At 67.2% G+C, this 12,878-nt stretch overlaps 1 protein-coding gene across 1 annotated transcript; it reads left to right on the top strand.

The window, feature by feature from the left end:
* The first annotated feature begins 2,651 nt into the window (after positions 1–2,651).
* Positions 2,652–12,203, top strand: SLC12A9 (solute carrier family 12 member 9). Its single transcript, XM_049803290.1, has 13 exons — positions 2,652–2,876; positions 5,162–5,296; positions 5,470–5,607; positions 5,835–6,134; positions 6,359–6,466; positions 6,578–6,689; positions 6,800–6,957; positions 7,205–7,287; positions 7,645–7,769; positions 9,100–9,292; positions 9,465–9,639; positions 10,481–10,627; positions 11,075–12,203. The coding sequence occupies exons 1-13, from the start codon at positions 2,693–2,695 to the stop codon at positions 11,914–11,916; spliced, it is 2,700 nt and encodes an 899-aa protein (XP_049659247.1). The 5' UTR covers positions 2,652–2,692; the 3' UTR covers positions 11,917–12,203.
* Positions 12,204–12,878: the final 675 nt, after the last annotated feature.

Genomic DNA, 12,878 nt, shown 5'->3' with positions numbered 1-12,878 from the left:
GGGGGGAGCCCCCGAAATGCCCGAGGCGGGCGAGGAGGGATGGATATATACAGTGCCCCCCGGGCGGTGGGAGGAGAGAAGGGGCCGGGGGAGCACAAACAGGCGAGTTCATTAATGTCGCGCCAAGATGCCAGCTCGGGGCGGGGGGCGCGGGGGGGGGCGCAGCCGGGGCCTCAATGCCGCCTTTGTTCGACGGGGCCTCCGGGCGGGCAGCATCAGACGGGCGCTGCGCTTCGGCGCTGCCCGCGGCCCTTGATCATTTTCACGCCAAGCCCCGGCCGCGCCACCCTCCCTCCTGCGGGCCCCGGGCGGGGGGCGCGGGGGCGGGTGGACAGAGGGCGGGTGGGAACGCACCGACGGTTGCGGGGCGCGGGGGGCCCCGGGCCGGGCGTGGGAGACCCGCCGGGAGCTTCAAAGGCGGGCAGCGGGCCGGCAGCGGCCGGGCGGACATTGCGGGTGGGGAGGGGGGGGGGTTGGGGGGGGTGGCGAGGGTCTGGGGGAGGGGGGGGGGGCATGGGGCGGGGGGATCCCTCTCCCTTGTGCCAGCCCAATTCTGGCTGAACGGGCCACCCCGTGCGCATCGGCTGCCCACCGGGACCCCCCCCGGTGCCCCCCCCCCCCCCCCCGTGTCCACACTAAAGCCGTTTCTCGCCTGGGGTGCAGGAGGGGGGGACGCGCCGCTGGGGGGGGGGGGGGGGGGCAGGTGGGGCCGGGGCACCGGTTGCCTTTCTTCCTTCTCGGCAGCAGCAGGCAGCGTGCCCGGGTCTGGGGGGGGCAGCTTTGGCCCCAGGGATTAGGGGGGTGGGGGCTACGCTCGCTCGCCCAGCTGGAGAGCGTCCCCCCCGTGCCTGCAGCTCGGCTGGTTGTTGGCCCCACGCTTTTGGGGTGCCCACGCCACCCTCCTGTCCCCACTGCCACCCTCCTGTGCCCACGGGCCCGGCCTCAGCTCCTTTGGCCGGCCAGGATGTGGCCGCATCCCCATCACCTCTTTGGGGCACGGGGGGCCGTGCCCCCCTCTCTGTCCCTGTTAGGGGGCAGGGGTGCCCGGGTCCCCGTGTGCATTGGGGGGGTGCCCGTGCCCCCCCTCTGTGTTCCTGTTAGGGGGCAGGGGTTGGTCCCCGTGTCCAGCCCTCTGTCCTTGTTAGGGGCAGGTGGTGCCCGTGTCCCCACATCCCCTGGAGAGCAGGGGGTGCCCACGCCCCCGTCTCTCTCCTCCTTAGGGGGTGCCCGCGCCCCCCGTCTCTGTCCCCATTCGGTGCAGGAGGTGCCCGTGTCCCCGTCCCCATTTAGGGGCCCGGGGGGTGCCCGTGCCGCCTCTCCCGTCCCCATTAGGGTCAGGGGCGCCTCCGTGCCCGCAGCCCCGGCCGTGCCGCGCTCTCCCCCCGCCCCGGCCCTGATGGTGCCAGCGGGGCCCGGACAATGCCGCTTCAGTGGCACATCAAAGGCGCGGAGCTGCCCGCGGCTGGCACGGCGACAGGCCCGCCGCAGATGAAAGCCCCGGCCCCGCCGGGCTCCCACCTCGGCCGCGGGGACACCGCGGGGGCACGCTGCGCCTCCGCCCCACGGGGGACGGCGGGGACGGGGACGGGGGGGGGGGGCCGGGACACGGAGCCATCGCACCCCGGGGAGCGGTCCCCGCGCTCCGTCCCCGTGTCCCCGCACGGATCTCCCCCCCCCCCCCCACTCGTGACACGGACTCGCGCTGCGGGGGGTCAACCGCTCGGCTGACCGCAGCCGGCACCCACGCGGGTACTCAAGGCCGGCGTGGGGTTCGCCCCCGGCCCCACCGTGCCCCCCCCCCTCCCCTCTCGGCCCCCGGTGCCGGTGCCAACCCCATTAACCTAATTGGCGAGGCGCTCGGCCGCCCCGGGCGGCGGCGGCAGTGGGACCCCGGGGCCCGGGCAGATCCCAGCCCCGGCGGCGGGGATGGAGGGAGGGAGGGAGGGCGCCCCCGGGGGCCCCGATTGTCCGGTAATTGGCGCGGGCAGCCGAGCCCGGCCGGCACCTGCGGAGGGGGGGGGGGCGCGGGGATCGGGCACCGGGGAGGGGGCAGTACCGGGGTCCCCGGGGGCAGCTTGGGGGTGCGGGGGTCGGTATCGGGGCGCTGGCCGATGGAGGGTGGGGGGCAGGACGCGCGGAGGCCGGTTTTGGGGTGCCGGGAGGAGTGGGGCGAGTTCGGAGCGGGTGGAGGGGGGTGGCGGTCAGTGCCGGGTACCGGGAGTGGGGAGATCCCCGGGAGGGCCGGGGGGATTCGGGGTCTGGGGTGGCGCTGGGGTCACTATGGGGTGTTGAGGTGGGACACCTCTGCGGCTGGGGGGCGCGGCGGGGGGGGGAACCGCCATAGGGGCACATTTGGGGCCGGAGGCCGTGATAAGGGTGGGGTATGGGTGGGGGGCTGTGGGCGGGGCAAAGAAGGGGGTGTGGCTACTCGACAAGCTGGGGCGGGGCCTGGGTGGTTGGGCTGTCCCGGGGGCGGGGCCTAACCGGAGGGGAATGGGGCGTGGCCTACCCGGCGGGGGTGGGTCCGGAGGCGTGTCCTACCCGGGGTGTTATGGGCGTGGTCAGATGAGAGGGGCGGGGTTGTGGGCGGGGCACAGCGGGTCGGGCCCGGGTCGGCGGGCGGGGCCGGCGGGGGCCGGGGCCGGGGCCGGGAGCGTTTCGGGACCGGCGGGGGCCGGGGCCGTGCCAGGCCATGGCGAGCTCGGAGCGGAGCGCGCTGCTCACGTACCGCCTGTGCGGCGGCTCCGGCGAGGAGGAGCGGGGCCGGGAGCGCGGCCGGGCCACCGCCGCCGCCCCCCGCAAGCTGCCCACCTTCCTGGGCGTCGTGGTGCCCACGCTGCTCTCCATGTTCAGCGTCGTCCTCTTCCTCCGCCTCGGTGAGTGCCGCCGCCCCGCGGGACGCCCCCCCCCCCCCCTTCCCGGCCGCGGCCCGGGGCCCCCCGAGACTCTCCAGCCCTGCCTGGTACTCATCCTGGGGCCCTCTGTCCCCCCGAGGCCTCCCCTGTCCGGAGCCCCCGTGGTCACCCCGAGCCCCCCAGTCTGGAATCCCAGTGTCCTCCCTTTGCCCTCCCGGTGCTCCCCCACAGCCTCCCAGCCTGACGTCCTAGTGCTCCCCCCGAGGTCCCCCAGTCTGGGTCCCTAGTGCCCTCTGAGTTCTCCCCCAGGCTGGGGTCCCAGTGCTGTGTGTCCCCTCCTGACCCCTCCAGTCGGGGGCTGGGGCTCCAGGGCTCCTGCTGTACCTGCAGGATGGGAACCCAGTTAGGGGCCTCAGTGCCCCCAGTAAGGGACTCCAGTCTGAAGCCCTACAGCCCTACCGTCCCTGGGGCAGGACTCCTGTGCCTCCCTGGTGCCTTCCCTAAATGGGATTCCAGTGCCCTCGTGTCCCCTCATCCTCCAGTGCTGGGACCCCACTGCTCCCCAGGCATCCCCCAGTGCTGGGCTACAGCACCCCAGTTCTCTCCCAGATCCCAGATGATGTCCCAGGGACAGGACTCTGGTGTTCCCCATCAGGCACCCAGCTGTGCACCCCCCCCACCCCCCCACCCCATGCTGTTCAGAGGGCACAGATTGGGTCCCAGTCTGCTCCCAGTTTGGGTTATGAGTTTGTTACTGGGCAACCTGGGAGAATTAGGGGGGTGGGCAGGCTGGGCATGGACCGGGGGAGGTGGCAGCCCTTTGCGGGGGGGGGGTGGGGTGGGGAGAGATGCCCCAGCCTGCCTCGGGGCAGGCAGAGGCCCAGGGCAGGCGGTGTCTGCCCTGGTCCGGGAACAGGGAAGGCTTTTCCTCTTTCACTTTCCGCCCATGGAAAGCCCAGAGCGGGAGTTGGCTGTGTGCCTGGGGGGCCTGGTAGGCCTTGGGGATGCCTTGAGCCCTTTCCCCTGCCTGGCGTTCTCCCGAGCTATGGGCTGTGGACACAGCTCTCCCCTGGCATCACTCACCCCCTTCCTGCTCCTCTGCTTGAGGTCCTCGCACAGGCTCTGACCCCCCAGCCCCTACCCCACAGCAGGCACTGGGGTCCCCCCACTTGCCCCGGCCCCCCCGGGGTGTGTGTTACACCGGGGGGGGGGGCCGCGGGGCTGGAGGGGAAGTACGAGGCGGAGGGGGAGGGGAGCTGCTGGGAAGAGGAACTGTCCCACCGCAGGAGGGCCGTGGCTCCCCCCGGCAGCCCCCCACTTCCCCCATGTCTCAAACACCCCCCAGATCTCCAGGGTGAGCAGCCCCTCCTGCTTACCCCCCCACCGCTATCGGGGCGCCCCTTTATTTCCCCCCCCGCCACCCCCCCGCCCCTGCTTTTGACACTTGGGCACCCTCCCGCCTTCTAGGGATGACCGGGGGTGCCCCCAAACCCAGCCCTTGTCCCCGAGGGCTCCTTGCGATGCCCGTGCCCTGGCACTCCCCTCGCTGCCCGCGGGCATGGCTGCGGCCTGCCTTGCGGCTGAGATAGGGCATCTCCCTGCAGCCGTGGGCAGCCCCTTCCTGCCCACGATGCCGCCGACCTGGCTCGCCTCCCGTCACCCCGGGCAGGGCCGCGGGGAGCTCTGGGTGCCCTGTGCCAGGACCGGGGGACAGGGCACGGGCACCAGGGAGCTGTGCCCGGGCTGTCGGGGATGCCCTGGGGCTGCTTTTGCTTCCTGCTTTGCTGTAGGCAAGCGGGACGGCAACGCAAACCCCATGGGGAGCCCGTCAGCTCCTAGTGCCCGAGCTGGGGTGCGAGACACACCCTGCCCCACTGAGGGTGGCAGCAGGGCACGGGGGTCCTGGCACCCCCCTGCAATGCCCCAGGGCAGGGTGGGCAGCAGAGCCCTTGCCCTGTTTGTTTGCTTTTTGGGTGTGCCCCTCGAAGCTGCCCGTGCCCAGGGTGTGCCTGGGCCTGATCCTTGCTTGGCAGGAGGATGGAGATGCCCTGAGGTGAGGGGTACTGGCTGGGCTGGCCCCGGGTGTTGCTGCGGATGGGAGGTGGCAGCACCCCAGGATGGGGACATCCCCACCCTGGCAGGGAAGGGGGTGTCATGTCTGGAGGGAGCTGCGGGCACGGGGATGGGAGCAGCCTGCGTACCTCAGTGGGGTGAGCTCTGGGCGCTGGCTGTGCCCAGGGGCCCTGTCCTGGGAGTGGTCCGTGCCCAGCTAACGGGCACACTGGCCTCTTCCCCATCCTCGGCAGGGTTTGTGGTGGGCCATGCCGGGTTGTACCAAGCTCTTGCCATGTTCGCGGTGGCATACTTCATCATCGGCATGACGGTGCTGTCTGTGTGTGCCATTGCCACCAATGGGGCGCTGGATGCCGGCGGAGCCTACTGTATCCTTTGCTGTGGATGCTGCCAGGGCAGGGCACGTGGGCCAAAATCGGGTCACCACCCAGTGGCCTTGGGGTGCCACACTGTGGCTGGCACCCCCTTGGCCTGGGAGGGAGGGGTTGGGGGCACCCGATAGTAGTTTGGGCTGCTGGTAACATCCCTTGACTCAAGCAAGATATGATCAGCCGTGCCCTGGGCCCGGAGTTTGGGGGCAGCATCGGGATCATGTTTTTCCTGGCCAACGTGTGTGGCAGTGCCCTCTACGTGCTGGGGCTGGTGGAGGCGGTGGTGGACAGCTTTGGGATCCCCCCTGGTGAGTACCCCTGTGTGTGGTGGCGGGGGACAGTGGGTGTCCCTTACCCAAGCAGCCCTAGGGCCCTGACAAGTGTGCCAAGCGCCGTGCCTGGCATAGCCGGCACGGCTCACCCAGGCTTCTGGCTGGTGAGTTGGTGCCGGTCATGCCTGGCACAATGCTGGTGGCTCTCAGCTCCTAGTGATGCCCCCTCCGAGCCCTGCTGATTCTGGCTTGTCTCTGTCCAGGGCAAAAAGCGGGCACAGGCATCCACGTCCTGCCCCAGAGCTACTGGTACGAGCTGCTCTACGGTACCGTGCTGCTGGCCCTCTGCCTCCTTGTGTGCCTTGTGGGTGCCTCCATCTATGCCAAGGCAACCTTCCTCATCTTCCTCATCGTCGCAGGCGTCCTGGGCACCATCCTTGTCAGCTTCTTCGCCACGCGGCCCATCGGGGTGCCCATCCGCCTGCCCCACTTCAATGGCTCTGAGACTGAGAATGGCTCCTTCACGGGCTTCTCCCTCACCACCCTGCGAGAAAACCTGGGGGGTGAGGAGAGGCTCCCCCCACCCTGCTTGCTGTACCCACTGTGGCACAGGCGCCTCCACGTCAGCAGGGGCTTGCTGGAGGGTGGGGGGAGCTTGTGGGCATAAAGCAGGTGCTGTGGGGTGGTTTCTCCTGGGGTTTGTTTATGGGATGTTGAGGAGAGGGTATGTGGTAGAACTATGCTGCCTCAGGCAGCCCATCACAGCCCCTGCCTTTGTGTCCTGCAGGTGGGTACGGGGTGGACTACACCACCGGGCAGATGATGAGCTTCAGCTCTGTCTTCGCAGTGATGTTCAACGGCTGCACCGGCATCATGGCAGGCTCCAACATGTCAGGTACGGGCAGGGGGTGCCTGGCTGGGTGGCACCAAGAGCAGGAGCTGAGGCTGGAGGAGAGCCGGGGATGCTGTACCTGTGGGTACTAATGCTGCCTGCTCCTGCCCATAGGGGACCTGAAGCGCCCAAGCTACTCCATCCCACGGGGGACCATCTCTGCTGTGCTCTTCACCTACCTCGTCTACAACCTGCTGGCTTTCCTCATGTGTGCCACCTGCAACAGGTACGGCCACCCGTCCCCTTGCCAGGCCCGTTGGTGGCAGGGTGTGCCCGGTGCCAGGGCATGCTGGCCTGAGCCGAGGCAGGTGCCAGTGTGTCTGTGTCCCTCTCCAGGACTCTCCTGCAGAAGGACTACGGCTTCTTGCGTGACATTAGTATCTTCCCGCCTCTGGTCACCGTGGGCATCTACGCTGCCACCCTCTCCGCAGCCATGAGCAACCTCATCGGGGCATCCCGCATCCTGTATGCTCTGGCCCGGGATGATCTTTTTGGTGAGTGCCTGGAGCACACTGGTACCCACCAGAGCTGACCCGGCAGGTTGTCCCTGGCAGGGACCAGCCCTGGCAGCAGGGAACCCCCTCCGTGGTGTGGGGATGATGCTTTGTGGGCTGGCGTGTGCCCATTTGGGTCACCTGTGCTAGGCCACCCCCCAGGCTGGGTACAGGACTCCTGGCTGGTGGCTGAGCCTGTTGGTGCCTGCTGGGGTGCCCCAGCTCAACCTCCCCACTCTGCCTGCAGGCCGGGCGCTGGCGCTGGCCAAGAAGACATCTGCCAGCGGGAACCCAGTGATGGCGGTGATCCTCTCCTGGCTGGTGGTGCAGGTGAGTTTGCTGACGATGCTCCTTTCCTGGCCTCGCCAGGTGGAGGTGGGTTGTCACTTGGGCTGGGCGTCTTGGAGCCTGACACGTGTCCCTGCCCCTGGGAATCCCTCCCAGGCCCCCTGTCCCTAGTGTCCTGCTGCAGCTGTGCCCTTCCCTCCCTGAGTCCATAAATGAAGGATAAATCACAGCAAGGGGCAGGGATTTCTCCCCATGTGGCACTACCCATACCCTTTCCTGGCATGCTGCTGTGGCATGCCCCAAGCTCGGCAAGGATGGCTTGGGCATGTGCCCGGGGTACCATCCCAAGAAGTGTATTGATCCTGTGACATCCCCCCCCCCCCCCCATGCTCTCTGCAGCTGGTGCTTTTCTCTGGGAAGCTCAACACCATTGCGGGGGTCGTGACCACCTTCTTCCTCCTGGTTTATGCCACTGTCAACCTGGCCTGCCTGGCACTGGAGTGGGCATCGGCCCCCAACTTCAGGTACCCGCTGGCACAGGGGAGGGAGCTTGTGCCAAGATGCTGGGCAAGCACCTGTCTGTCCGTCTATCTGTGGTTTTCCTGCCATCCCTGTGCCTGCTGCACCTTGGTGGGGCAGAGATGCTGAGCACCCCTCTCCTGAGCATTACTGGGGGCAGACATGTCCCATCCCTGGGGAGGGAGAATGGGACAGGTCCCAGCGTGGCAGCACTGGCTTGGCACAGTCCCCATGCCCTGGCACCCTTTTGCTGAGTGGGTACAGATAAATCCAGCGCCACTGGGTACTACCCACCTCCTCCCCTTAGGCTTTCCAGAGGTAATTTATAGCCTGTGCCAGGCCGGCATCCCCCGGGCAGCTTGCCAAGCAGTGATGGAGCCCACTTTCCATTAGCACTAATTAAACTAACAGAGAAAAGGGAGGGAGGGAGGGGGATCCTGGGTGGGGGGAGGAGAAAAGATCTTCCGGGAAGGAGGAGTGTGCATGGCAGGCAGCCCCAGCCTGGGGCGCAGGGTACCCTGGTGCAGGGCTGGCCTGGCAGGGCTGCCCAAATCTGGGCAGGGGAGGGCATGGCAGGGTGGCTGGGGGGGAGCCTGATCTCCCTCCTGGGTGATGCATGCTGCCCTCGGTGCAGGGTACTGTGACTCCAAAGCAGGGAGGGTCCCCCAGGTGGGACAGAGGTGGTGCCTGAGCAGGGCTGGGTGGCACTGCCTGGGGGTCTCCCAAAGTGTCCCATTCCCAAGGGAGGGCTGGTGTCTGTGCCAGGCTGGGGCTTGGCCCCCTCCAGCTGCTCCCTTGGCTGGACATGGATAGGGCAGGATCGGTGCCTGGGGGGAGGCTGCTGGGGTGGGTGGTGACGGTCCCCTCGCCCACCCCACATCTGGTGCCTCCCCCTCCCCACACTGAGGTCTCCATCAAGTGCAGCAGAAAAGGATTTTAATTACCTTTCAGGAAAAACAACAATTAGAGAAAATAACAGCTTCTCGCCTCCCTGCACAAGGCTGAGCGGGCATGGCAGCTGCTAGTGCTGCCATGCGCTGCCCGGCACTATCTGGCCCCTGGGATGTGCCAGGGCAGTGCCAGCCCAATAAACATCATAATCCCTGTTTGCCAGGGGCTGGCAGCAAGGGGCTGCCCAGTGCCCTGGGAGATACCGTCTCCCCTCTGTGCCCTCTCCCGCAGGCATCTGGGGTGCCCAACATGCCCTGTGCTGGCACAGTGGGGTTCACTGGGGGTGGCTGGTGTGGCATGGTGGTACAGCCCCCCTCACCATGCCCGCCCCACAGCTGGCATGGGAACCACGCGGTAATGGGTGTCTCCTTCTCCCTGCTCCAGGCCCACCTTCCGATACTTCACCTGGCACACGTGCCTGCTGGGCATCGCGGGCTGCTGCGTCATGATGTTCCTCATCAGCCCCGTGTCAGCCTCGGCAAGTCTGGGCTTCCTCCTCGTCCTCCTCCTTGCCCTCCACTACCTCTCGCCCAGCAGCACCTGGGGCTACATCAGCCAGGCCCTCATCTTCCACCAGGTGAGCCCTACCCTCCTCTGCTGTCCCCCTGTGGGGTGGAGAACCGGTGTCCCCAGGCTGGTGTCCCTGTAGCAGCTCCATCCTGGGTGGTGTGTCCTCAGGGCTGGCATCCCCATGGGGTGGTTTATTGGAAGAAGGAGGATTCCTGACCTGCAGCCCTCCCTCCCTCCAGGTGCGGAAGTACCTGCTGATGCTGGATGTGCGGAAAGACCACGTCAAGTTCTGGCGCCCACAGATGCTGCTGATGGTGCAGAACCCACGGGGCAGCGCCCGCCTCATTGACTTCGTCAATGACCTCAAGAAGAGCGGCCTCTACGTCCTGGGCCACGTCGAGCTGCAGGACTTGGGTGAGGGTCTGCGCTGTCCCTGGCGCTGGTGGCCTCTGCCCCTCACTGTGGTGCCAGGGGCATCCCAGAGTCCTTGGGGTGATGGTGCCGCCCAGCTCCTGGGTGGGCACAGTGAGGGAATGTCAGCATTTTGGGCACACGTGTGGCACCTTGGGCTTGGATTGGTATGAGGGACATAGGTGGCTTGTGTCTGTCCCATGCCTCCTCTGCACACACACTTGCACATGTGTGCTGCAAACTTGCACATGTGTGTGCTCGTGTATTCATCCCTGTGTGTGCACGTGGGGGTCCTGCATGTGTCGGTGCTGGTGTGCACATTTGACACATGCCACGCAGGCTCCTCTGAGCCCCTGTGCAGCACGGTTCTGTTGCACAGGTCAGTGCCTGTGCACACCCAGCACGTGTGTGGGTGCACACTCGGCACATCCTTGCACATGTGTGTGCCTGTGTTCATCCGCACCTCATGCCTGCTGCTGTGTCCCCTATGCTTCAGGTGTGTTTGCACCCTGATGTGTGTTGGCTTGCACACGTGTGTTCCCTGGCACATGCCGTGGCCATCCCCATCCCCACCCCAGCGGATGCACGGGCTCTGCTCCCCCCTCCGCCGTTGCCTTGGTGACTAATGGCCTGAAATTGGGGAGAGGGGATGGGGCTGCCTGGGTATTTTTTATATATTTATGTATGATTTCATATCTCTGGCTGGAAGCACCTGCTTCCACCCTCCCTGGGGTGGTCACAGGGGTTGGCACTGATTTTGCAGGAGGGGTGCTGCGGGGACAACGGGGTGATCCCCCAGTACAGAGTACCGGACGCCCTGATGCTATTCTTGCTCTCCATCCAGACGCGCTGCCCTCGGACCCACTGCAGCCCCAGCAGGACTCATGGCTGAGCTTGGTGGACAAGCTGAACGTCAAGGCCTTCATCAGCCTCACCCTTGCGCCCTCGGTGCGGCACGGCGTCCGGCAGCTCCTCTTCACCTCTGGCCTTGGTGAGTGGTGCGCAGGCTGGGCACGGGTGAAGGTCCACCCTGCTGCCCCTGTGGGATGAGAAGTGCCAAGGGGTTTGGAGGCACCTGGATGGGCGATGCCAAAGCCAAGTTGGGGCTTGGAGGCATCTGGGGTGAACAGTGCTGAAGCCACACTGGGGCTTGGAGGCATCTGTGTCTGCAGTGTTGAGGGGCTTGAAGACACCTGGACGGGCAATGCCAAGGGGGTCGGAAGCACTCGGTGTGGGCAGTACCAAAGCCAGGTTGGAGCTTGGAGAGGTGTTGGGTGGGCAGTGCCAAAGCCGAGTTGGGTCTTGGCAGCATCTGGGTGCGTGATGCTGAGGGGTCTGGAATCACCAGGGTGAACAACACCAAAGCCAAGCTGGGGCCAGGAGGGCTGGCGGGGCCCTCCACCTCGGCTCAGCCGGGTTGGTGCCGTCTCTCCACCAGGCGGGATGCGCCCCAACACCCTGGTGCTGGGCTTCTATGACGACGCGGCACCGCAGGACGGTCTAGCCCGGCACCCCGCCTTCACCAGCGCCCGTGAGGAGGTCCCCCTGGGCTTCCCCCCTCTGCGGGCACCTGCCGACCCCAAGCTGCTGTCAGCCCGGGAGTACGTAGGCATCGTGGCTGACGCCCTGAAGATGCTTCGCAATGTCCTGCTGGCCCGGCAGCTGGAGAGCCTGGACAAGGCCTGGGAGCTGCGGCGGGCCGCCAGCCCCCCGCCCGCCATCCACGTCTGGCCTGTCAACCTGCTGCGGCCCGACAGTGCCCGCTACGCCGACACCTGCAGCCTCTTCCTGCTGCAGATGGCCTGCGTTCTCAACATGGCGCGGGCCTGGCGCCGGGCCCGCCTGCGCCTCTTCCTCTGCGTGGAGGCGGGTGCCATGCCCCATGCCCAGGAGGAGAAGCTGCGCCAGCTTCTCAAAGACTTGCGCATCCAGGCCCAGATCCAGCTGGTGCCCTGGGACGCCGTCACCCGCCTGCACTGGCAAACCCGCCGGGGACCCCCGGGGGGGCCGGCACCCACCGGGGAGGAGGAAGAGGAGGAAGGGGCCGTGAACTTCCCAGCCAATGCCACCCAAGTGTCAGATGAATACGTCTGTGCCGCCAACAAACTCGTCCTGGAGCAGAGCCCCGCGCCGGCCGTGCGCTTCCTCTACCTGCCGCGGCCGCCGGCTGACACCAGCCTCTACCCGCTCTACCTCCACCAACTGGAGCTGCTCACCCGCGGGCTGGGCCCCACCGTGCTGGTGCACGGGGTGAGTGCCGTCACCAGCACCCAGCTCTAGGTGACCCCACTGTGTCGGTGTCCTCCCCCCGTCCTGTCCCCCCCCCCCCCCCCCCGGCACCCTGCACCCTCCTTTGCCCAGTGCCTTTAGCAGCCCCAGCCTGGGGCTGTCCCCAGCCCCGGTGTCCCCACCCTGGTGTGCAGGGAGGGGTCGGTGCCCCACGCTGAGAGGTGGGTGCAAGGGGAGGGGGGTTGTTTTTTTTTTGGGGGGGTATCTCCTGCAGAGGATTAAAGCTGCCCTGGCGGGATCCAGGCACAGCCCTGGTACCGGCCAGGCAGCGCAGTGCATTCACGGTGCCTTTTCTTTGAGGGGGTGGTGGGGGATAGCGGGGTCCCAGGGGGTGCCAAGCACTGGGAGCCCCTTGGCTGCACCCTACATCTCCCCCTACCCTGTGCTTTCCCCCTCCTGCAGCCCCCACCCTCTCCTCCGCCAGCTCCTCCAGGCACCCAGCCAGCAGCGGGGATTGATTAAAGGCAGCCTCGACCTTGGTGCCCCAGCTCCCCGCCATCCTCCCTGCCTTTCATTAGGAAAAATTAAATGGGAAGGGGTGGGGGAGGGGAGCCCGGACGCCTGGGTTCCCTGCGTGAGGCTGGGTGGTGGTGGGGGAGCAGCCGGGTGCTGGCCCTCGTGGCTGCAGGGTATGGTACCCCAGATCTTGCTCAGCAACTCCAGTGCTGCTGCGTGGGGGCACTGGATGCTTTAATCTGTAGGCCCCCCACCGCCAGGGTCCGAGTCCCTGGTCCTGGCAGGGAGGGGAGAAATGATTTTGGGGGGTGGGGGGTGGCCTCGCCCTGATACCCGCAGCCCCTGGCCTTGCTCTGGGACCTGTTTCATTGGGTATTGCTGCCTCCCCTCACCCATCATGACCTGCACGGGGGAGCTGGCGTTGCCCCCTGCCCCCTCCTTATTGATTAGAGGAGGGCAGGAAATTGCCTGGGCGCTGGACGATAAATCCTTTGGGT

This window comes from Accipiter gentilis, chromosome 6 (genome assembly GCF_929443795.1).
Source record: "Accipiter gentilis chromosome 6, bAccGen1.1, whole genome shotgun sequence".
NCBI classification, from domain to species: domain Eukaryota; kingdom Metazoa; phylum Chordata; class Aves; order Accipitriformes; family Accipitridae; genus Astur; species Astur gentilis.
This window is presented reverse-complemented; position numbering and strand designations above follow the sequence as displayed.

Bases quoted from the DNA above. Each gene is read 5' to 3' on its own strand.
- SLC12A9 (XM_049803290.1), top strand. From the start codon at position 2,693: ATGGCGAGCTCGGAGCGGAGCGCGCTGCTCACGTACCGCCTGTGCGGC. The intron at 6,690-6,799 runs GTACGGCCACCC...GTCCCTCTCCAG, and splicing joins ATGTGTGCCACCTGCAACAG to GACTCTCCTGCAGAAGGACT. The intron at 9,640-10,480 runs GTGAGGGTCTGC...CTCTCCATCCAG, and splicing joins CGTCGAGCTGCAGGACTTGG to ACGCGCTGCCCTCGGACCCA.